We start from the raw sequence: 25,186 nt of genomic DNA, 5'->3' as shown, positions 1-25,186 counted from the left end.
AGGAGGTGAAAGAAATTTCTCCTTTGGATTTGCATTAAGAAAATGCTGCATTTGCAGCGGCCAGCCTACTCAACCGCATTCCTGGTATCTTACAATAAAACCTAGCGCCCTTGCTTTATGATGTATTTCATATCATGTTCCTCCGTTCTGGCCAGGGGTGTTATGCTTTAGCGCTGCCAGTGAAAGGTCATTAGGGTGAGGTGTAAGTTCATGGGTTTAATCCAGAAATAGCTTTAAGAGGATACATGTCCAAAGAAAACAGCCATCCGATATTGTTCTTGGACAGGTTTTTTTTTTTCCCTGCAAAGTAGTAGAGGATATATAATCTTAGTGGAAGTTCTAAATTTAGTGGAATTTTAATAGAACTCACTTACCCAAGAATACTAGGCTTGCAAGTTACAAAGCAAGAAGTGAGATGTTTTCGATGACATGAATGTATTTGAACCATGACAGATTAAGGAAGAAGTTTTTCTTTAAAACAAAAAAGAGCAAAACTCTGCACTTGGTCCATGCAGGAAGGATGGTGATTTGCTCACTGATAAGCACCACAAATTAGAAAGGGCAGAGCTACAGTTCCAAGAAGCCTTGAGAGCATCACCAAGCTTAACATTGTTAATAGGTTGTAGAATGAATGTTTCTGGCAGTAGAGAACTACAAGCTGGGGTTGCTTGATCCTATTTTGTAAAGCTGGGGAAAGTTCAACTTTCCTGAACCACCTGGATCTGAGCTTCCATAACCTCATTCACTTAAGCCTGGTCTCATGAACATTGACCCAGAACAGTTCTTTGTTACCAAGTCTATGGGCCAAGCTTAGGTATTTTATAGGACTTACTTCTGTATTTAAACATGAGGTTTGTAATAAATGTTAAACTTGAATTCACCTGAAGCCACATCAGATTTGTTTTGCATATCATCAACTCTCTGATCTGTGAAATGGTTCAAAGAAACACATCAATGCATTTAGATTTTTTGACTACCTGAGAGTGTCAGATCAGATACTGAGTCAGATAAGTACCATGTTTATTGGAAAAAAGTGCAGTTGGGAGCAATTTGAGGCAATGGCAGTGTTATGGCAGGAGGTAAGAAGAGAAACCACTGTCAAAGTACCGTGGGTAGGGATTAAGTGGCTCTTAGGTAACAGGACAAAGGTCCACTTAGAGAATTTAGTAATTCCTTGGCTGTTTTCTCATTGAAGCCACCAAATTCCCTAATCAGGTCATAGGTGTAGACAAACCTCAGAGTCCTTCCCTAGGTTAAGGGAAGGGGGAAATGATCACATTGCTTAAGATACAGAATATCCTGTCCCTGTGTGACTTGGTGCCATCAGAGAGATAGATGTAACCATTTCCAGTTAGGAAAGAGTGGTAGTAATAAATGATATCCTTTATTGAGAGGTGTTTTGATCTATTGCTAAATAGCAAGCCACTCCCAAACCTAAGACAGTTTCTTTCTTCTGATTCTGGTTGGTGGTTGAGCAGTTACTCTGTTGGTTATAGGTTCATTAGTGTGTCTGCATTCAGCTGAAGGGTCAGTTGGGCTGGAAGGTCCAGGATGGACCTACCAGCATGGCTGGTAGTTGGTATTGCATATTGGCTGTCAGCTGGGCAGCCTCAGTTCTCCACGTGACCTCTAATCCTCCAACAGGCCAGACAGGTTTCTTTACACAGCAGTCTCTGGGCAACTCTCCAGGACAGTGAAAGGCAGATGCTACAAGGTCTTTGGAGGCCTCCCTAGACTCTGGAACCCTCTCCTCTACTGTATCTGTCATCAGGTGCCAAGGCCAACTCACATTCACAGGGGACAGAGACAAGGACAATATACCTGTGAATGATGGGATGGTAATGCCACATTACAAAGGAATTTATGATCATTAAATGACTTGCTGCAAGTGGCTGCATGTGCCAAGCATGGAGGGAGGTATGTTTAACTCGTTTCATTTATGCCACATAACTGTCTTGCACCTTTAGTACTCTTATCTCCATTTTGTAGATCTTGCAGGTCATAGTCTTCTTGCCCAAGACCACTTGATGAATATCAGGATTAGGATTTGATTCTAGCTCTCTTTCTTTCAGTTCAGTTGAGTCACTCAGTCGTGTCTGACTCTTTGTGACCCCATGGACTGCACCATGCCGGGCTTCCTTGTCCATCACCAACTCCAGGAGCTTGCCCAAACTCATATCCATCTAGTCGGTTATGCCATCCAACCATCTCATCTTCTGTCATCCCCTTCTATTCCTGCCTTCAATCTTTCCCAGCATCAGGATCTTTTCAAATGAGTCAGTTCTTTGCATCAGGTGGCCAAAGTATTGGAGTTTCAGCTTCAGCATCAGTTCTTCCAATGAATACTCAGGACTGATTTTCTTTAGGATTGACTTGTTGGATCTCCTTGCTGTCCAGGGGACTATCAAGAGTCTTCTCCAACACCACAGTTCAAAAGCATCAATTCTTTGGTGCTCAGCCTTCGTTGTGGTCCAAATCTCACATCCATACGCGATTACTGGAAAAACCATAGCCTTGACTAGATGGACCTTTGTTGGCAAAGTAATGTCTCTGCTTTTTAATATGCTGTCTAGGTTGCTCATAGCTTTCCTTCCAAGGAGCAAGCATCTTTTAATTTTGTGGCTTCAGTCAACATCTGCAGTGATTTTGGAGCCCAAGAAAATAAAGTCTGTCACTGTTTCCGTTGTCTCCCCATCTATTTGCCATAAAGTGATGGGACCGGATGCCATAATCTTAGTTTTCTGAATGTTGAGTTTTAAGCCAATTTTTTCAGTCTCCTCTTTCCCTTTCATCAGGAGGCTCTTCAGTTCCTCTTCACTGTCTGCCAGAAGGGTGGCATCATCTGCGTATCTGAGGTTATTGATATTTCTCCCAGCAGTCTTGTACTTCATCCAACCCAGCATTTTGCATGATGTAATCTGCACAGAAGTTAAATAAGCAAGGTGACAATATATAGCCTTGATGTATTCCTTTCCCAATTTGGAACCAGTCTGTTGTTGCATGTCCAGTTCTCACTGTTGCTTCTTAACCTGTATACAGATTTCTAGGAGGCAGGTGAGGTGATCCGGTATTCCCATCTCTTTAATTTGGCTCGAGAACTCAACAGGTGGGAGAAATTTGCCCAGTTGTTCTTCAACATCTCAAACCCATTTAATACAATCTCCTTTTTTCCTGTGGAGAGCAGGCAAGAGAAAAATAGAAGACAAACAGGCAGGCAGGCAAAGCCCTGCCACAGTCCCTTTCTTGCATCCTGAGCCCTTCCTCGGGGGTAATCAGGTGGATAATTTGGAGGTGAGAAGGCCCTCCCTGTCTCCTTAGATTCTGAAGTTCTAGGTTGCTTGGCAGGTGTCCCAGTGATTTCTTTTCTTTCTTTCTTTCTTTCTTTTTTTTTTTTTTTAAAAGAACAAAACACAGTTGGAAAACTTGCTCTGTCCAGCTTTTCCTGGATTTCCTAGTGTTGGCAGGAAGCCAGTAGTTGTCCCAAGCCAAGAGGCTCCTGCTGTGATCCCTCCAGGAAAGAAAGAGTGGAAATCTGAAAATGAGCACATCAGAAGCTGGGAGAGATGGGTTGCAGAACCGCCTCCTCTCCCAGAGTCCCCCAGGTTATGTGGTCCCACCTGGTCACTGCTTCAGCTACAGAGCCTCTCATTCACACAGACCCCATCTAAGGCTCAGGGAGTGCATTGTGTTTGAAATGTTGAGTTCCTTAAAGAGGGGTCCTCAAATTCCAACCCCTTACTTTTTGCTTGTGTCAGATACTATATTAGTGTGATCTTCTAATTGTTTCTGTCTTCTGGCTTAAGGCATTCTGGTTTATCCAAAATCTAGTGGCTGTGGTTGGAACTTATAAGTTTAAAAGGCAGACTTCTTTATGAAAGTTTTTGAGTGGAGTAAAATGCTAGGAAGCAACATTTATCAAATAATTGTGCCATCTATGCTCTGAGCCTTAAGACCCTGGAAAATATACTCTTGAATTGCCCAAGGAAAGTATTCTTCAGTGGGTTGGGAGCTGGAAAAGAAGGCCTTTTTTGTATTACAGCCTCACTTCTTGTTAGGCATTATAAAAACAAATCCCAAGCCAGAAGTCAATGTAAAATGAAATAAAAATGTTTGAATAAGAACAACAGAAAAGTTGTCATGACATAGATTACCCTGAATGTTTTGCCTGGCAGTGGGTGACTCTTATAGCCAGTTTTGGGGAACAATTTAACCTTCTTCTGGCCCTAACACTCTGTGATTGTAATTATTACATAGAATCTTGGGGGTAATAAAGGTCAGTTAGAAATGTATGGACATGTAGCCTTACATATTTCATTCTTTGTTTTCATTAAACAATCTATATTCAAAAAACAAAAACCTGTTTCAGGGAATTAACCATAGCCAAGCTCTGTAACAGCAGAATAAAACAGTTTCTCTTTAACTTGAATTCTATGTTCTAGGAAGAGAAAGAGTTGAAAGTATAGGAAAAATGAAAAGGATACCCTTATTCAAAGTTTAGGGTCTTAACTGACAGGGAAGAACTATGGAGCTATCTTTTCTATAGTAATGAGCAATTCCTTCTTAAATCTTAAGTAACGTCATATCCTCGAAAAGGAGTGTAACTTATAGGGTTCTTTAGCCTTTTCTGGTTTAGTCTTCATTTCTTTTCACTTGCTTCAGTTTAAAAAGGGATACCATGAATATTGGAGGATTTATAGAAATTAGGTTGACATTTATGCTGCTGGAGTTTTAGACTTTTCCAGTGCTAATGGTTCTTAAACTTGATGCTCAGAAGAAAAAAAAAAAAAAGAGGTGGATTCTCCTACCTTTTTTTCCATATAGCTCTTAATGTAGAATTAGCAATAATAACAAAACAATAACAAAAGCAGTGACTGCAGTTAGCCAAAAGCTATGTACACATTTGATTAGATGCTCAAATTTTTACATGAATGAAAAGTCAAAAGTGGGTAGTGGGTAGTAGATAACTTATTCTTTACCAAGTGGCTTTAATATCTCTGGTTAACTATTGACATTTCGTGAGCACTGAGAAAGATGATTGCAATGTTCCAGCCATATGAAAATGCAAATCAAACCAGAATGGGTGGGGAGCAGGTGTTTCTTTGGTAGGATTTTTATTTGTTTGGTCTGGTGAATATCTCATTTTTTATCGTCATGTGTTCATTTACAGATGACTTACAGTTTGTTAATAGAGACTTTTAAAACACTTTTACATGTTAGGGCTGCTGCTGCTGCTTCTAAGTCGCTTCAGTCGTGTCCGACTCTGTGTGACCCCATGGACTGCAGCCTACCAGGCTCCTCCATCCATGGGATTTTCAAGGCAAGAGTACTGGAGTGGCTTGCCATTGCCTTCACCGATGTTAGGGCTACTGATAGATAAATTGATAAATAAGTACTTCTGTAATTGGAAAGAATATGAAAACACAGTGCAGATTACAGTTAAATATACTCTTGAAAACTTGAGAACACATGTCACACCTTGGTTGGAATAGACACCAAATATCATACTGTTGTGCTCTGAATGTTTGTGACTCCCCCACCAAAATTCTTGTGTTGAAATCCTAACCATCAAAGTGGTGGTAATAGTAGGTGGAGTCTTTAGGGGTAATTAGGTCATGAGGGTTGATCCCTCATGAATAGGATTAGTACTCTTTTAAAAGAGATACCACAGAGCTTCCTCGCCCCTTCCATCATGTGAACTCTGTGACCTAGAAGAGGGCCCTTCTCCAATCATGCTGGTACCCTGATATCACACTTCTCACCCCCAGAACTGTGGGCAATAAACATATGGTATTTTAAAGTCTCTCAGTCTGTAGTATTTTGTGATAGCAGCACAAATAGACTAAGGCACATGCTCAATATTAGTTCGTTTTGTAGTGTTGGCACTCTTATTTTGGATGTTTGGAGGTGAGGATCCTTTTGCAGTCAGTATGTGTTCATGCTATAACGCTGCTGCTGCAGCTGCTGCTGCTAAGTTGCTTCAGTCGTGTCCGACTCTGTGCGACCCCAGAGACAGCAGCCCACCAGGCTCCCCCGTCCCTGGGATTCTCCAGGCAAGAACACTGGAGTGGGTTGCCATTTCCTTCTCCAGTGAATGAAAGTGAAAAGTGAAAGGGAAGTTGCTCAGTTGTGTCTGACTCTTAGCGACCCCATGGACTGCAGCCTACCAGGCTCCTCCGCCCATCGGATTTTCCAGGCAAGAGGACTGGAGTGGGTTGCCATTGCCTTCTCCGCTATAACACTAAGGTTGTCAATTTAGAAAATTCTTATTTCCAGTGTTCTGATTGTACTGGCAAAATGAGGGACCTGTAACTTTGCATTTTACAATGCAAAGCACATGTAAGAATATGAATGTCTGTTGTTATCATTATTATATTTCATAGACATTTGTTGAGTGCATCCTGTGTGGCAAGGCACTGTGTTAGATAAGAGGACACCATGGTGGGGGGAAATGTTCATGTTTCCCACCCTCGTGGGGCTCATATTCCACTGGGAGAGATGTTCATTTAAATTGCATCTGTAAAAGAGAGGGATGTGATGCCATGCAAGCAGACAAGGGGGTTTGTTCCAACAAGGCTTCCCTGAGGAAGTGAGGATTGACCTGAGCCTTATTGTGGCAGTGGAGGGGCAGGGCAGGAGTGGGGAGGTAGGTTATGCAGAAGCCTTGAGGCTGGAGGGAACATGGCATCTTTAAGGGACAGAAAGAAGGCCACGTTTGCTGAGGAGGGAAGCAAGTGAGGGTAAGTGCCTCTTGAAGCTGGGGAGAGCAGAGCCCTCATCAGAGGACTGGGCCCCCAGTGAATATTTTACATTGGGGGTATGTGAGGAAGTGATATGAACAGAGACAGCTTTTAAAACTAATTCCCCTGGGGTCCTCCAATCTGTCTTCCACCCTAAGGAGACCAATTTGGAGACAGTCCAGAAAAGTGGTGACAGCAGGTTGAGAAAAATGGGTGTTCGTGAAAGTTATTTAGGAAGGGAAAGGATATGGTGGCTTAGTAGGATGGTGTGGAAATCAAGTTATCAGGGATGATTCCTAGGCTTCTGGCTGTCAAATGGGTGTACCATTTGTGGTACCATTCACAGAATGGTGGTACCATTCACAGAAGAAATGAAGAACCTAGAGGAGGAGCAAGTTTGGAGATCAGGCCCTGAGTGGGGTTTGAAAAGCTCTGTGGTGTTAACAGCCAGGCAGTCAGTTATACATGTCAGGAGCTCAGAGGGCGACCTGGGGTGGAGTTTAAACTTGAGGTTTTTCTGCATATAAATGGTAACCAAAGCCGCAGGTATAGGTGAAATCAAGTAGAAGAGAGGCAGGGACTGAAACTTAGGGGTTCTATTACTTAGTTTCTGGGCAGAAGTGTGGTGTCTAAAAACAGGGAAGAAAAAAGTGTTTCAAGGAGAAAGTGGTCCATAGTGTCTAATGTTGCAGAGGTGTCAGGGGACACAAAAGCCACACATAGAAGTCATTACTGATGTTAGCAAGAACTATTTCAGGGGAGTAACGAGGGTGGGAACAAGAATGTAGAGTAAGAGAGTTGAGAAATGACAATATTTACAAACCTTTCTAGAACTTTGTCCTTAAGGAAGAGGGAAGGAGAAAGGTTAAGAGATTACACTGGAAAAGAGGAGAATGAAGAAGAGGTGGTGGGTTTATTGATTTTTGTTTTTTTCTGGGAACTTGAGCCTGTTTAAAAACCAATAGTGGGAGCTTTTTTCCCTGGGGGTCTAGGTGTTAAGCCTCTGCCTGCCAATGCAGGGGCCACGAGTTCAATCCCTGGTCTAGGAAGATCCCACATGCTGTGGAGCAGCTAAACCCATGTGCTGCAACTATTGAACCCCATACACCTAGACCCTATGTTCTACAACAAGAAGCCACTGCAAAGAGAAGCCCACACACCACAGCTCGAGAGTAGTCCCTGCTCACCACAGCTAGAGAAAGCCCCTAGGCAGCAATGACGACCCAGTGCAGCCAAAGATAAGTAACTAGCCAAAGAAAATCAAATCTTAAAAAAAACAACCAATAGTTGAAGAGAGAATAGAGGATAATGGGAAGCAAAAGTTTCCCAAGAAGACCAGAGAGGATGGCCCCACTTGCACAGGTTAGAGAGGTGGTCTTGAGAACGGAGGACAGATGGGTTGTTTGAATGGTTGATGTTTGGCCAAAAAGTTCGTTCAGGTTTTTCCATAAGATTCTGTGGGAAAACCTGAACAAACTTTTTTGCCAACCCAGCGTGACAACATACTTGTTATATGTTGTCTTCTATTCTTCTGTGAAGTAGGATGGGTATTTGTTGAAAATGGGGCTGTATGGCTGGAGGTTGGAAAATTAATTGTGGAGCATAAAAGGATTGGTTGGCAAGGGCAATGCATTGGAAGGGCAGAGCAGGATGGAGAGCTGTTTGATCTCTCTGTAGTTTCACACTCACCAGCCTCAGTATTCTCTGTTATGTGACTTTTTCCAACAGTGCTCTGATTGTTTGGGGCTTGTCACTGTGTAAATTGTTGGACATATCCACTGTTGGAGTTTTGCCGGCTCTTGGCAATAGAAAGGGAATGTGGGATGTTAGAAAGACTTATTGAAATGATGGGCTCTAGGATCTAAGCCGATTAAAGAGGGGCATAAACAGAGGAAAGGGCTAGTGGATTGAGGAAAAGCTGAGAGGTCAATGACCTTGAGAATGTTGTCACACTAAGCACACTTGAAGGAAAGTTCAACAAAGTATTCTTGAAATATTATTTTGGAGGCAGAAAAGTGATGGATAAGAGATGACAAACAAATGAGTGAAGTCCCATTCCAAATGAAGATTAAGAGACCTACTATATATCACAGGGAACTCTGCTCAATGTTATGTGCCAGCCTGGATTGCAAGGGAGTTTGGGGGAGAATAGATACATGTGTACATATGGCTGAGTCGCTGTTGTACACCTGAAACTATCACAGCATTGTCAATCAGCTGTACTCCAACACAAAATAAGAGGTTGAAAGAAAAGATTAAGGGATTGAGTTGTTAAGGAAACTGGGTCTTCTACATAGGAAGTCACTCAGGATGATGGCAGGGTTTCCCAGGTGGCTGAGTGGCAAAGAACCCACCTGCCAATGCAGGAGACTCAAGAAACATGGGTTCAATCCCTGGGTCGGGAAGATCCCCTGGAGCAGGAAATGGCAACCCACTCCAGTGTTCTTGCCTGGAAAATCCCATGGACAGAGGAGCCTGGCAGGCTGCAATCTGTAGGGTTGCAAAGAGTCAGACTGAATGACTAAGCACGCATACACACAGGATGGTGGCAGGGCTTGAGGACGTGAGTGAACCAGGACCAAAGTTTTTGAATGGGGGGAAGTGTTCAGGAGGTTGGAATATGATATCACTGCAGAGTGGGAGAGGGTGTGAATGGAAGGACCTAACACCCTGGTTGTCTGTAGGAGGTGAGAGAAGGGAGGAGAGAGGCTTGAAGTGAACCATGAGGAGCAAAGAGGATGTGGGGCCGCTCCTGACCCTGATGGATGAGGCCCTGGGCTAGCTGAAAGGATGCAGAAGAAGAGGGTGTCTTCAGAGCAGGCAGAGGAGAGGCCACGGAGAGAGCACTGTTTTCTGGGTGTAGGCCTTCACTTTCAGGGGGCTAGTGGAAGCATGTGGGAGGTGGAGGGGCAATGGGCTGGGTCAGGTGACCAGAAGGAACATTGGAGCATCACAGTGGATAGTCCAGTGGAGGCTAGATTTCTACAATGGGGTCACCTGTGTTTTGAGTGTTGACTAATGTAAAGGGGATGAGTTAGAGAAAAGAGCCCAGTGGTCAGAAACTGGTCTTATTTTCCTTGGCTGGAGTGATGACAGACCCAGGAGATGGACAATAGTGGAAGCATAAATAGTACTCTAGTGTGCACCACATGCCAAGTACTGTTCTAAGCACCGAGCGTTCTGTGGTTTATTCCCCATGTCAGATTAATACTGTCCTTATCTCCACTTTCCAGATGAAGACGCTGAAATGCAGGTAAAGCAAGGCAAGTGACTTGTCCCAGGTCACACAGCTAACAAGTGATGAAGTGAGGCTCAGACTCAAGTCTGTGACAGGACCTGTGTGCTTCCCATTGGGTAGTACATAAATGATGTTTTCTTATGCATGTAATTTTGATTTTGTAAAACATAAGTGATAGACTGTTGAGAAGCTAATACAAAATTAACCTTTTAGATGCCAATTCAGTCCTAGAATTCCAGAATCTTACTTTTAAGTTCTCTAAAATTTAGGCTTGTGAACCAACCTTGTGGTCATTTTACCACTTCCATGATGATATTTGTGTGTGTGTTCAGTCATGTCTGACTCCTTGTGACCCCATGGACTACAGCCCACCAGGCTACTCTGTCCATGAAATTTTCCAGGAAAAATACTGGAGTGGGTTGCCATTTCCTTCTCCAGGGGACCTTCCCAACCCAGGGATTGAACCCACGTCTCTTGTGTCTCCAGCATTGCACTTATCACTGTGCCACCTGATGGATGCTTGGGTACTTCTAAATTGTTAGAAGATGCTTTCTTCAGTTAAGGTGAGCTCTTCCCTTTCTGTAATTTTTGCACATTTGGGTCATCTGGAGTAGCACAGAGTAAGTTCTTTTTTTTACTTTTCTATGTGACACTTCTTTAGATGTTTGCAGAATGCCCTTCAGTCCTCTCTAAGTAATCTTGTTCCTAAGCTGACATCTCTCAGCCCTTCAACTCTTAATGATATGATATGTTTTCTAAAAATCACATCTTAGTTACACTGCTCTAAAGGTACTTTGATATGTGGTTAATTCAGAGTAAAATAGGGCTGATAAGTCTTGATCTAACACTCTGATTATAAATGGTTAGAAGTTTGTTTTTGTTATTAGTGCCTTCATTACATTATTATTTCTCATTGGTTTGTGCAAATTAAAATGGTAAGATTTCCTCCATGTGTATTTGTGTGTGTTATGTCACTATAATATGCTAAGTCCTATACTTGGGTATTACCTTTTAAAAATGTATTTCTGTTTTTCTGATTGGGATTATTATTTCAGCTTCTGAATATAATTTTGAAACCTGAATCTGTTAACTAATTATATTAGCTATCTTTCCCAGCTCTGTGTTATAAGCGGAGTGAGTAAACATATAAATATTTATAAAAATATTTCTGAAAGAGATCAAAAAGAGAGAACCTTATGTGATAGCAGGAAATATTTCTCAAGTCTTCTTCAGATCACTGATCTTCATGCTGGTTCTATTTTTGCAACTAACTCTGGAATTACTTAATTTTGTTAAGCAGCCACAATTTTTGTGTTGTTCATAAGACTCTCAAGAGAAATTTTCAGAACTTCCCTGGAATCATGTTGCTATTCATTTGATATTCTTCAATCTACCAGAACTTGGCAGTTAACTGTGGGAGTAAGAGATAAGGAGACCGGGATGAGAGAGCTGCTCTAGATTGAAGGTGGAGAGGTGTCGTGGTTGATAGCGTCCTTCTCTGAGATCTGGAACCCTGGGGGAAGGACTGGAATGGGTTTAAGTTCTACTTGGCCATGTAGAATCTGGGGGTCTCCAGGATGCTCCTATGGAACCATTGAGAGGGTAGCTGACCATCCAGGACTGGTTCCTTGGGAGATAGTGGGGTTTGGTTGTACACAGTATAAGCCATGTTGAAAGTGTGGGACATACACCCCTGCAGAATCCATAGTGTGCAGAGCAGAGCTTCTGGGTTGGGGTGAGGGGAGGTGGTAAACATTGCCATCATCAGAAGTTCACACTTGAGAGCCTACATTTTTTGGTGAATTGGGAAGAAACCTCATCTATTGCAAGACAGGGAGAACAGGAGGTTTGAGAGCAATCAGTGTTTGGAATCAGTTTGGGAAATAGGAAAGGGAACTTACTAGAAATGGGAAAAGGACTGCTAAGCATGTGTAGAACGTTCTTCCCAGCTTCCTCCTTCCTTGCTGCCCTTATAGACAACCACACAAGGCCTTTCCCCCTGGTTTTAAGGATTTTTACTGCTAATCAGTACGGCAGTGGTTTTATCTGGAAGTTGTATCAGAGAATGAAGGAGTGTGGTTTGTATGTGTATTAGAGATTGGAGGTGACATTGGAGATTCCAGCATACTGCCTAAGGATTTCTTTGTGTTACAATGGGATAACGAACATGGGGAATTGAGAGCAGCAGTTGCATTCCCAGGTTGGTAGTTCTAGAGTCAGCTGTGTAACTGAATCTTTATGGGCTTCAGCCTTAAAGCGTCTTGTTGGGGTTATAGTAGAAGAGACGATATTCTCTTGGTTAGCCTGAGTACCATTGGATATCTCCTCGCTGTTTACATATCACATCTGCTGGGTATTTATTCCCTGGAAAGCAGAAAGTGCCCCCTTAGCACCATGCATTTACCTCTTTGTGTGGGGATGATCAGTCTGTTGCTTACCTGCTGGCCCATGAGCGTGTCTCCCATTTTGTATTTGGAGTCGCATCACAGTGCCTGACACAGAGTGGACTCATGACAGGTGTTGGGTGAACTGTTGCAAGCCGAAGACTAAATCAGCCTGGCCGAGATGTTTCTAGTGGTCCTGCCTCTGGGAGTCCTCTTCCTGGAATTCTCCTCACAAGCTGATGGTTGAGAGGCCTTCTCCAAACCTTTTCATGGTTTTCTCTACCAAGAAACCAACTTGAATTAAAATTTATGGAACTATCTTAGGGGAAAAAGTACAAAGATCTTTGTATCCAGGAAGCCTCTGGAAGAGTTTCTTTGGTGTACATAATTCCTGTAAAGCAAGATGGGCTAATTAAAGTTCATGTCTAGACACGCCTCTTGTAAATTGCCACAGAAATATTTCCTGTTCTAGGATAGCTTGTTGCTCTGTTCTGTTCTAGGATAGCTCTGTTCTACCAGCTATTTGCCACATGTAAAGGTGTAGGAACCAAGTCTAATACTTTTCTGCTTTTACTGTGTGTTCCTCTACTGAATAAACACTTAACTCTAAAAGGTCTTTAATCTGTGTCAGTGATGAGCATTATTTGGTTTTATCCATTTTTACCATTTTCTTGCCAGATTCAGTGAATGAACAGAGGCAGTTGCTTCCTACCGGAAACGTTGGTTTCCTGGGGAATTTTTTTTTTTAATTCCTTAAATTAGTCCTTGACTTGGCATGACTGATGAAGCAAGCAACTGCTTAATAAGAAGCAAAGCTGGGAGTTGAACAATTTAATTAGCTTCTGTCTTTGAGCCTTTAATGGAAGCCATAACTTGATTATGTGGAGCTTTTTAGTTTTAAAAGTGGAACATTTTTGCAAAGGGCGAATCTCAACATGTTCCCTAAAAACTGTAGTTAACCAAACGTCTGTTGAAAATATATGATATCCAGTATAGCAAAATAGCAAAAACTTAATAAAAAAGTAACTTTTTTTTAAGAAATGAGGAATTTTTTTTAATGGTGAATTGTTTGAGTGATTTTTTTGATGTTACTTAAATTAACAATTCATAAAATGGATAATGTTACGTGACACCTTCTATGTTTTATAACTTTTAGCAAACACTCATGAAATAAATGCTCATTGTATACATTAAATTTTAACTGAAGTAAGTAAGCAGCTCTTGCCTAGCCACCCTCCAGAACCTCCAGGGAACACACAAAACCCTTAAGGACAAATCTTCACATTTAAGATTAGAGTTTCCACTAGCTTCTTGTTCCTGGTTTCATTGTCTTTGTTTTTCTGCCCACATAGAAGAAAAGCTATGACCAACCTAGACAGCATATTAAAGGGCAGAGACATTACTTTGCTGACAAAGGTCTAGTCAAAGCTATGGTTTTTCCGGTAGTCATGTATGGATGTGAGAGTTGGACTATAAAGAAAGCTGAGCGCTGAAGAATTGATGCTTTTGAACTGTGGTGTTGGAGAAGACCCTTAAGAGTCCCTTGGGCTGCAAGGAGATCAAACCAGTCAATCCTAAAGGAAATTAGTCCTGAATATTCATTGGAAGGACTGATGCTGAAGCAGAAACTCCAATACTTTAGCCACCTGATGCAAAGAACTGACTCATTGGAAAGGACCCTGATGTTGGGAAAGATTGAAGAAGGGGATGACAGAAGATGAGATGGTTGGATGGCATCATGGACTGGATGGACATGAGTTTGAGCAAGCTCTGGGAGTTGGTGATGGACAGGGAGCTTGGTGTGCTGCAGTCCATGGGGTTGCAAAGAGTCAGACGCAACTGAGTGACTGAACTGATCTGCACACATGGGATCCATATCCTTATTTGCTTGAATCTTAGAAAAACATTTTCCTTTTCATATCTCACTTAGCAAATTAGGATGACATTAATTTATGTATGCAACTTACTTTTATATATTATTTGATTAATATTGGAGGAGGCAATGGCAACCCACTCCAGTCCTCTTGCCTGGAAAATCTGATGGGCGGAGGAGCCTGGTAGGCTGCAGTCCATGGGGTCGCAAAGAGTCAGACACGACTGAGCAACTTCCCTTTCACTTTTCACTTTCATGCATTGGAGAAGGAAATGGCAACCCACTCCAGTGTTCTTGCCTGGAGAATCCCAGGGATGGGGGAGCCTGGTGGTCTGCTGTCTATGGGGTCGCACAGAGTCAGACATGACTGAAGTGACTTAGCAGCAAACTGAGGCTAAAAGACCAAGATAAATTAAAATTAAAAATTTTAATACCCAATAAACATTTCTTGAATTAAAAAAATTAAATGAGGAATGAAGTTAATGGAATTTCACAAAGAAGAATTGCGATATCAATTTTTTTACTGTGCACACAGGCCAGAAAAAAAGAATGAGGAAGGAATTCATTACAGACACATGAGTTCAGTCAGAAGGGGCCCTGTGGGAGACCGATTCTTATTATGATATCCTGGTTGGAAGGGAATGAAGTAGGGTTATTGCTAGTGTAGTCAATGACTTGATTTTTCTCTAGTGAATTGGCTTCAGTAGGTGACTTTATTTCTTTACATTATGCAGCTGGAAATGTGTATTGATTCATTTCCTTTTCATTTGAGGGTCAGCTCTATCAAAGATGGAGTCATAGAAATGCTGTATTTGCTGAATATGAGCAAATGATTTATTGTCTTTTTTTGGCCTGAATGTTCCTAAGATTTTTAGGAGCCAAATAAAGTTGAGCTCAATGAGATAGAAAATATACTTTGAATGCATATATATGCATATTACTATTCTTTCAGTAATTCTGTCCCTAAAACCTGGAGCGTTTTTATAAAAATGTTTTATTTTAGAGATAAAAAACCATAGAGGATTTTTCGTTCAAGGATATGTTTGGTTGAAAAATATTTTTTTTTAGGTTAAATACTAATTTAAGCAAAAACAATGGTATAATTATTTTCCAAGGTGGTATTATTCTTCTTAAGACTTTAAATGTTTGTCCCATGGTACAGTTATTTTTTATTAGATGATTGTGTTTTGTTTTACTATTGCAGATAATGTTCTATTCTTATTTTTGGTATAATTTTTTCTTAGAAATTATCTAACCAACGTTCTCATTTTATAGATGAGGTAACTGAGGCATAGAGAAATCAGGTGATTTGTTCTTGGTTTAATTAAAAATATTACTAAAATAATATCTTCAATTACAGTATTTGAAACGCCCTCATAATGTTAAACTCTAGACTTAGATAATTTTGAGTATAATGATGTTAAATTTGTCTCCTGACATTTATAATATCGAGATCTTTAAGACAATAGATTTTTCCCTCTTGTAGGTACAAATATGAGATACCAGGACAGATAGCTGGTAAAGGTTTGAATTCATACAATTTCCTTGTACTCTTACGTTTGTGCTAAAGTAAATTGCAAAAAAATACAACCACATACTCTTTTAAAATTAAAAAAATAATTTGGGTGTTTTACAGGCAATTTAAAGGAATTTATAGCCATCATTTCTTTTAACAGGTTGAAGAAATATGGATACCAACACCATACTGCTCATCAGCACTTGTTTTGCCAGCTTTTTCACCTTTCAGATGATTTTCCACGTTGTAAGTTATTGGTTTTCAGCAAAGATTTCTCCAGGTTTTAATAACCTCAACTTCAAAAAGAAGATTGAATGGAACTCAAGGTAAAGCATATATGAAAATGTAATTGATTAAAAAAACCTAGTCTTATGAAACAAAATTACACATTTAAAATATTTCCAAAAATTCTTTTTCACTTAGTATTTAACAAAATCTTAGGTCAAATTTTTTGTTTGACATTAGAAGTAAAAGGAAAGAAAGGTGGATAGATCTTATACAAGAAACAGTTTTAAATTCTTATTCTGAAAGATGTTAGGGAAAGTTTAACTCACTAGGGAAGTGATAAGTAGGCTGTGGCTAACTGTGCTGGAAGGCACTGTTTTGCATTCTCCTCTGAAATATTTATGATAACAAATACATGTTCTCTGGAAACGGTAACGAAAGTAATAGTAGTTGGGACTGTGAGTAGCCTATATATAGTATTGGCTGGTTTAGCCCAACCTAGGGCATTAAACACTACACACCAGAGAACCTGGTGTACAGTTAGAACATCTATGTCTCTCTTTTAATGAACTTTTCATTATAATTCAGAGCCCTCCAGAATCTATTCTTTTGTTATGTAATTTTAAAGTAAAACTTGCTTAAAAAAATTTTTTTTTAACAAAAAAGTAAGAGGAAAACAAGTAAGACATCGAAGGATGTAGAAATCTACCAGTTTTAGTTAGTTGGTTTGCAAATTGTGTATATGCAACTTGTTAATCTCTCGCAGAGTTTCAAGCGGAAACGACTTTGATGACTGGCTCACTTGCTTTAGAGCATTTCAGATGCCCAAAGACCTCTGTGCATTTGCAAACCTCAGTGAATTAGAGCAGCTATGGGGTACTTATTGTTCTTATTTAGTTGAAGTTAATGCTAACTAGGAAATGAATTCAGCAGATTTCCAACATTGCTATAATTATTTTTCATTGAAATTTCCTTTTAGAATTAAAAACTTCTGCCAAAGTCTATTTATTTGAGAGTGGCCTTACAGGACCTGAAATGCCCCATCTTTGTTTGAGCCAAATTTTTTTGCAGGCATGCACTTTTATGACTCAGACTGGGAATAAGGCTAGTTGTTTTTCTCTGCATCTTATACTGATTGGTCTGGTTCATACATGTTACGGCTCTTCTCCCCAAAAGTTAGAACTATTTCTCCACATATTTTTGAAAAATAAGAGGTATGATTCTTTTGTCTAAAGAATAGCACTGAAATGTTGTTCAAATGTAGGATACAAAAGACACCATTATTTTGTAAAACCATTTCTAACGTGAAGATAGAATGGAAAAGAAAAGGATAAGAGATGAGGGGGAGGGGACAAAAGATAGTGGGAAAGAAAAGGAAAGGGACATATAGGAGGGCATACATTTTCTGTGATTAAATTTTGAACTATTTTCATTTTATCTTCAACATTGTTAGGGTGAGTAAACGCATTTGAATCTTGGGGAGCTGTAAGCCAAAGAAATAGGGAGGTTTCAGATAGACTGAAGCAAAGATAAAAATGAAATAAAATGATGAAATGGAAAAATACTTACCATTATTCAGTCTTATCACTGCCATTCTATGAGACATGGAATCACTGTTTAGGAAACTGAGTTCCTATTTGAAAAAAAAATCTGGAATTATCTAAGATGCATTATGCTATTCAAATGGTATTCTCTTTCTTCACATTTACTCCTGTTTCCCACTCCACCTTAATTTACATGGGAGTCAAGCTGTAAGGTGGAGAATGCAAAGAAAGAAAAACAGTTGGTTGCTTTCTGAGTACGTGTATATATATACATGTATATATATATGTGTGTATATATACATGTATATATATATTTTGAAAGACTTCACAGGTGGCGCTAGTGGTAAAGAACCTGCCCGTCAATGCAGGAGACATAAGGCACATGGGTTCAATCCCTGGGTTGAGAAGATCCCCTGGAGGAGGGCATGGTAACACACTCTAGTATTCTTCCCTGGATAATCATGGACAGAGGAGCCTGGCGGGGTACAATCTGTAGGCAGAAAAACTCTCCATAAAATTCACACCTGAGAGATAACAGTTTAATTAATTATAAGTGAGAAAATCTTATACATAATTGTTGCTTTTTCTACAAAGATGCATACTTATTGATATTATTTATATTATATAATTAAATGAATTCATTATTTCCGCTTGCTTTCCTATGACATGGAAAGTACTGTTATGCTGAAATATTCCTAATTTTTAAATCTTCGTCTTTAAAATATAACTCTTTTGTCTGATGGAGCTATATCATTTCTATTGGTCATACTCATGCTACTTGTGAGTGATTACATCAGTAACTTTAAATTGCTATTCTAAAATGGTCATTATTTCCTTAAAGAAAAAACCCACAAACATTTCTTTTTAAATTTCTTTGAAAAAATTTAAATATTTTATTTTGGGTAGCATCTTGTTTTTTTTTTTTTTTTTAAGACCTTGAGGAATCTACATTCTGCTTTGCCAGGAATCTGGTTTTAAAGAATGAAATATGAAATTCTTGCTAATAGAAGTTTCATAATGTATAGGCTTTTAATACAGAATAGCATACAAGCATAGGGTGTTTGTTTCTTCTGTTCATTGTAGTGGGAGCTATTTGATCCAAGTACCATGTAACTTTTCTCTCATGAATTATATGTCATTTCCATCAGTTGAGGGCTTGCAATTCTTCCCTTTTACCATGAAACATCTCAACAGAGAAGGGAATCTGAGGCCTGAGTATTAGGAACAAAAATTTAGATTTTTTTTCAAAAGGGAACTTTTTGATACGGTTACCAGGCACTACCATGGGTTAGTAAGAAGTTATGCTTTTTCCTTTAGTAGAATTTTTGAATGTCAACAGAAAACTGGTTGTATGATTATTTAGATGGAGTGCCTTACTTGACATCAAGGAACTTACATTTTTATCTTGCTATGTTCAAGTGGAATACAAATACTTGATGTGAAAATTCCAGACTTGTAAACCAGGTTAATTGGGTTAATTATCACATTTCAAAATGATATTTTGGTATTACAGAGGACTCAATACCTTTAACTTAGTGAGACTCTTCAAGCATTTAAAATATGATTTGATTAATTTGATATTCTTGCTAAGGATCACATCATTTATTAGATCAACTATATTGATTTTTCAAATTGCAGTGAAATTTTTTCATATCAACTTTTATATTGGTTGATATATTTCACTTTGAAAGATATGGGGTCATACTGTAGAGAGATTCATTGCACACCATTAATTTCTACTCCTGACGCCTGTGCTGCACTCAGTCATCCAGCTCCTTATGACCCCATGGACTGTAGCCCACCAGACTCCTCTGTCAATGGGCTTTTCCAGGCAAAAATACTCGGGTGGATCACTGTTTCCTACTCCTGGGGATCTTCCCAACCCAGGGATCCAACCACATCTCTTCTGTCTCCTGCATTGACAGGTGGATTCTTTACCACTGCAATTAATTTCTAAAAACTTTACTATTCCTCTCATCTTTTATTCTAATGAAGAGAAGAGAAATTTCACTACTCATAAATGTTTTTGTTTTGTGAGTAAGTATATAGTGTCCTGTATACAGTTCTGTAAGTAGGATATCTTAGAACTTGGTTAAGTCATTAAATGTTTAACAAGATGCGTTCAAAGAAATTGATGTTTTTCAGCTAAACGTTATTCCTTCTATAAAGAAAATTTGATCTTGATCCTGTGAACATTTTGTTTTCATTTGGGCATTTCTTTTAAAAAGATTCTTCTGAATGAATTCATAGCCCTCCATTTTCATAACAGTGATAAAGAGACACTAATAATCAATAGCTGCTGTAGCTATCTCACAGATTGCTTAAAAGAATCAAGTACTATAATGTGTGTATTAAAACTCCAAGGGAATCTCCAAGGGAATACATTTTGACTTCACAATCCATTCCAATTCTGACCCATGGTTGTAGAATTCATTAAGGCTAGTAGATTTGAAAGTCCTTCAGGACTGCTTGGAGCAGGAAACTACTCTCTCAGTGATGGTGCTGGGGATGAAGCAGGGTGCAGGGTCGTGTGCTTACCAATTGCCACCTCTTTGCACAAGACTGTCAACCGTATCATTAGCTATTCTTCCCCTTTAGACCCTTTAACCAATAAGTGGTTCATCAATAGTCTAGAAGGAAATTGTAGACCTAGGCATCCTTCTTGTTATCAATTCCAAAGTAAAGTTATGGCCCTTGGATTTCTAAATAGCCATTTTGTATTATACTCTCAGATGTACTGCAATCCTATATTTAAATGCTTCCAGATTTAACTTCTTCAGAGTGTTAAATGTCTTGCCAGAATTAGTTAAAATTTATTGCACAGAATCTAAAATCTTTGTGTGTATTTCATCTCGTTTCAGGGTGGTATCTACGTGTCATTCTTTGGTGGTTGGGCTTGTTGGCTTGTACATTTTCTTGTTTGACGAGGCTGGTATTGCTGATCCACTTTGGTAAGCTGTTTCTTTCTAATATCGTCAATTTGATTTATGTTTTGATATTAATTATTAATAAGAACATCTCTTTACTGTAAAACAGAAAGCATATTGATGGTGTATGGTGTATTTAAATGCTTGTGTTCAGACTTGTTTCAGCGAGGTGCATTAGAATGATTTATTTTAGATTTGAATACAAATAATGAGGGCCATTTTGCATTAGTGTTGCAACTGCCATCCAAAACAGAATATGATAATTATGTAAACATGTATACTGTATGAATGAAATCAAGTTATTATAACCACTGTTTTGAGCAAAAATGAGTTGTTACTGAGATAGAATAGTCAACTTGGATAAACAGCACTTTGTCTTCAAATTTATGTTTGACCCATCCTTCAATTTCAAAGATAGGAAAATGAGAATTATAGATGTCCTTGTGAAAGGAGTTTAATACCGCATGAAATGATTTCAAGTAAGAATAGTAATTGTGTTCAGCCATAATAGGATTATTTGTAAAGTGTTCTTTCTGGAGAATTTAAATATCTTTCCAGTGGCAGAAATTTTACAAACTGTAATTCCTGGCACTATATGAGAAGCTTTAGTTCAGCTTAGTTTGAGAGACTGTGTTTTGAGAGGGCACTGGACAAGGATGTGATAGTCATGGCCTCTGAGGGATGTGGGGCGATTTAACCAGGTCTTTTGATTGTTTCTATTTGACTGAAATGATGTTTTTTTTTATTCATAAATATGAAGTTATGCTAGTCAGAATTACACCAGTTTTGGTAAATTTTCATTGAGAAAATCTTTTTCAAAGTGAATTAATTTAGTGAATTTAATTCTTTGACCAGGTTTTAATGCAGTCTATCTAAACAATTGCTACTTTTTTCCCATATTTTACCAACACGATTGTCAATAGAACCAGTTCTTTTGCAAAGTAAATTTTATAACACAGATTTGATTCATTGACCAATTTGAACTGAACAAATTTTTACCTATTATACGTTTTGATATTTTAGCATTTTATTGGTACTGTAGTTTATTCCAGGTCTAATTTTCCTGGATCATATTTACAAATGAAAACTTGTAAAGAAGATATAACTTCTACTAAATATTTCCATTTGTAGTTTAGCTGTTATCAGTTTTACTTAATGTTCATTTTACCAGTAATTCACCTTATAAGTCAGATAAAGGACTGATAATTTGTATTTGTTCCTTGGAACCAAGGTTAGGGCAAAAGGGTTGAAACAACAGGATTAAATTGTCCTGTTCTGACCATTTTCTAATGTATGCATGCCCAGTTGCTCTGTCATGTCTGACTCTTTGTGACTCCATGGACTATAGCCTGCCAAGCTCCTCTGTTTGTGAAATTTTTTCGGGCAAGAATATTGGAGTGGGTTGCCATTTCCTCCTCCAAGGGATCTTCCCAACCCAGGGATTGAACCCACGAATCCTGCATTGGCAGGTGGATTCTTTACACTAGCATCACCTGAGAAGCCTTTCTAATATGTGCTAATAGGGAAATCTCTCCAGTCCTCAGAAAAGTGAGAATGCTAATAGTAGTCAATATATTGCCTCTATATCAGGGCAGGCTAGATTATTTCTTGAGCCTGTTTGAGCCTCTGATGCAAAATAGGAATCAAAACAACAACCAGCATCTACTGCATTTTAGTCCTTTCAAAAACAAATCATACAAGAACATACTTATAAAATGTTGTTTATTTTCATAAAACTTTTGGCTAATAAGTATAAGAAATTATGATTATTGCAATTAGAAGTATTATCATAGCTAACATTAATACCTTGTGCAAATGATAGGTTACTATTTGCTACCTATAGAAAGCATTTATATTTAAATCTCAATAGAAAAATTAGTAGCTGTCATCTATAACCATGTGCTAAAAAAAGAAACCTTTTTTTTTTTTTTAATATTTATAGGGGTGATACATCTCTTGGGAAAGTGAATGTTGCTATTGCTTCAGGCTATCTCATTTCTGGTATGTGATATGTTGTTCATATCTGTCCATTTCTTTTTAAACTGCTTATGGAATTATGCAAAGAATACAGAGTCAATGCTTTAGGTTTGGTTATTTGAGAAGTAGCTTTTAGGACCCATACTGAGGGAAAAAAATGTCTGTTCTGATGATAGGATATGAAACATTTTTCATGGTGGCTCTGTAGTTCTCAAAGATTAGAGCTGTAGAGTGAGGCTTCAGTTAAACCTGGTGTGTGTGTTTTTTTTTTTTAAACTAGTGATTGTCCCTGTTTGGACCAAAGTTGCTCAGGTGCAATCACCATGAAGCTAATGAAGTCTAAGCCTGAGAGTCCTCATCTCACAGGCACTTGAGATGTGCTTCCATAGTCATGGTTTTGTGTTGTTTTGGTAAAATCTGCAAAAGTAAACTATTTTAGTGGTAATCAGTTAAGATCATGGAGTCTTTCTACTTCACATTTCCGTCTGTCATATTCCATCTCATGTTGGATGAGATTGGAGTAATCTTTTATACAACGAGACAGAGGGGAAGTTAGATTGAGAATATGCCATTTAAACTGCTTTTTGAAGAGACATTTTGGACTGCCTCAATAAAACTAGAGAGAAATAACAGATCCCTGACTTGGACATTTAGGTAGGAAACACTGTTTTGTAATTTTTGAACTCAATAAACAGCTGAAATAAAATTGAAATAAAAATAATAGGATACGAATCAAAAGTGATAAAGATGAGTGATGGTCTTAGAAAATGTTTGCCATCAAGAAGTGAATTGTAACCGAAAAATTAGATTAAACCCAAACGCAGTAATTTATTAAAAGGAAAAGATATATTTGGGGTAGAAATAATGAATAAGCTATTGGATTATTTGATGGCCCAATTAAAAGAAGAGTGAATCATGTGGACACACTGGGAAAATGTTTGCCCATTTGGCACGAAATTCTGTCACTGACAAGGTTAATACAAAATTTATAATATGCTTCATACACTGGTTAATGACTGTTGTCAATTCAGAGAGTAGTTACAACCCAGGAAATCTTATACAAAAGGAACTTGAAAAGGTTTACTCAAATAAGGTAATAATTCAAAACACTTAAAAATAAGGATTATGAACTGAAACAAAATTTTTATACCAAGCTGGATGAAAAGTGAATTATTTTATTCTCTCTATAGAAAATATTATAAAGTCATTATCTTAATGTAAATTGGTGATCAAAGAGTATACAGCTGAAATATAGGGAAAATGCATTTAGAGACGTATAAAGGGCAGTAAATTACTAACACTTTTCAATTTTCTTGGTTTCCACATTTAAAGTACTTTTTTTCTCTCCTGGAAATTTATAATTTGATAATTTCTTTTATCTTATATATATAGTCACACCTAGTTTTGTGTTAGTAATTTTTATTTTTATAAGAGAAGCTGTCCATGCTATAAGCTCCAAACCCTTAAAACCTGGTTTCCATCCATGATAGCCATTTGTTTCCATGTCTAAATTTCATGTTTAACCATTTGGTAAAGAAAATAGTTGTGTTCAAATTTTGAGACATTTCTGTTTTGTTAAAGGAAACAATTTTCTGAATCACAGTGCTGATTTAGAATTTAAAGAAAATCAATGCCTTGAGCTCTTTTTAAAGATCTCTTTTTAATAGCTATAGTTATTTGTCCTTTTTTTTCCCTATTTTGAATTAATATTTAATCACATTCTTTGTTAATTTTTAAATTTTTTAATGAATTTGTGTTATAAATGATTTGGTCATTTTATACCTTCTGGGACCATCTTAATCTCTGAGTTATATACTGATAAAAATCAGTAATTTAAGCTTATTTTACAATTATTTTTATTCAATAATATTTTTGTTTTGTTTAACCCTGGAAACAAGTTATTCATTTATACTTTCAACAAATACATTATACATTATGTAACTATATGCCAGGCACTGTGATGGATGCCCCACTTGGTGCTTATCCTAGCGGAGTTGCAGTCGTGTGAGGGAGATAGCCCCTGGAGGCACCGGCTTTGTGGTAAAAGGGTAGTTGATCTGATGTACGAGGCAAGTGCTGAGGGCTCAGAGTGGACTGTGGTGAGCTGTCAGGAGAAAGAGATAAATACATTTGAAAAATGATGAAGCTTTCTTCCTATGTAATATCTTACTTTTCCTTCTTACAGATTTGTTGATTCTCATTTGGTATTGGAAAGTGATTGGTGATAAGTATTTTGTAATTCACCATTGTACAGCGCTGTATGCATACCACTTTGTACTGGTGAGTGCTAGGATTTCCAGCAGTCTGACAAACAGGCAACACGGAGTAATGACTCAAGGGTGAACATAAATCTAAACATACAATTCTTAATTTATAAAGGTCAACTCCAAATGCATTCAGGGATCATCTTGTGATGTTATCTTGTATATCAACAAAAATAATACCTTTACTTGTGTATTTGTATTAGTGTGTATATCTTTGGATTCTTAAACTTTGAAAAAGGCAAATGATCCCAATTTCTTGAATGTTCACTGAAAACCTTTAGGATCATGTGGCTCTTAATGTTTGTCTTGATGTTTGTCTTTCTAGATGTGTTTATGTTTTAACAGCCAGAGCTACATATAGATTCCTATATAACCAGCTAAAATATTTCTTTTCTATTTAATCTCATGTATAATTCCATGTAAATGCATGAAGTGAAGTGAAGTGAAAGTTGCTCAGTCGTGTCCAACTCTTTGTGACCCCATGGACTAAACAGTCCATGG

At 38.4% G+C, this 25,186-nt stretch overlaps 1 protein-coding gene across 4 annotated transcripts in view; it reads left to right on the top strand.

The window, feature by feature from the left end:
* TLCD4 (TLC domain containing 4) overlaps positions 1-25,186 on the top strand; it is a 67,309-nt gene that overhangs the window by 7,151 nt on the left and 34,972 nt on the right. For all 4 annotated transcript variants that reach the window (XM_055585030.1, XM_055585031.1, XM_055585032.1 and 1 more), the window contains exons 2-5: positions 15,909-16,074; positions 20,379-20,468; positions 22,387-22,445; positions 24,607-24,701. In XM_055585030.1, coding sequence (XP_055441005.1) covers positions 15,920-16,074; positions 20,379-20,468; positions 22,387-22,445; positions 24,607-24,701 — 399 coding nt within the window. In that variant the 5' untranslated portion in view covers positions 15,909-15,919. The remainder of the gene's footprint in view (positions 1-15,908; positions 16,075-20,378; positions 20,469-22,386; positions 22,446-24,606; positions 24,702-25,186) is intronic.

The sequence above is a fragment of the Bubalus kerabau genome, chromosome 6, assembly GCF_029407905.1.
Source record: "Bubalus kerabau isolate K-KA32 ecotype Philippines breed swamp buffalo chromosome 6, PCC_UOA_SB_1v2, whole genome shotgun sequence".
Taxonomy (NCBI): domain Eukaryota; kingdom Metazoa; phylum Chordata; class Mammalia; order Artiodactyla; family Bovidae; genus Bubalus; species Bubalus kerabau.
This window is presented reverse-complemented; position numbering and strand designations above follow the sequence as displayed.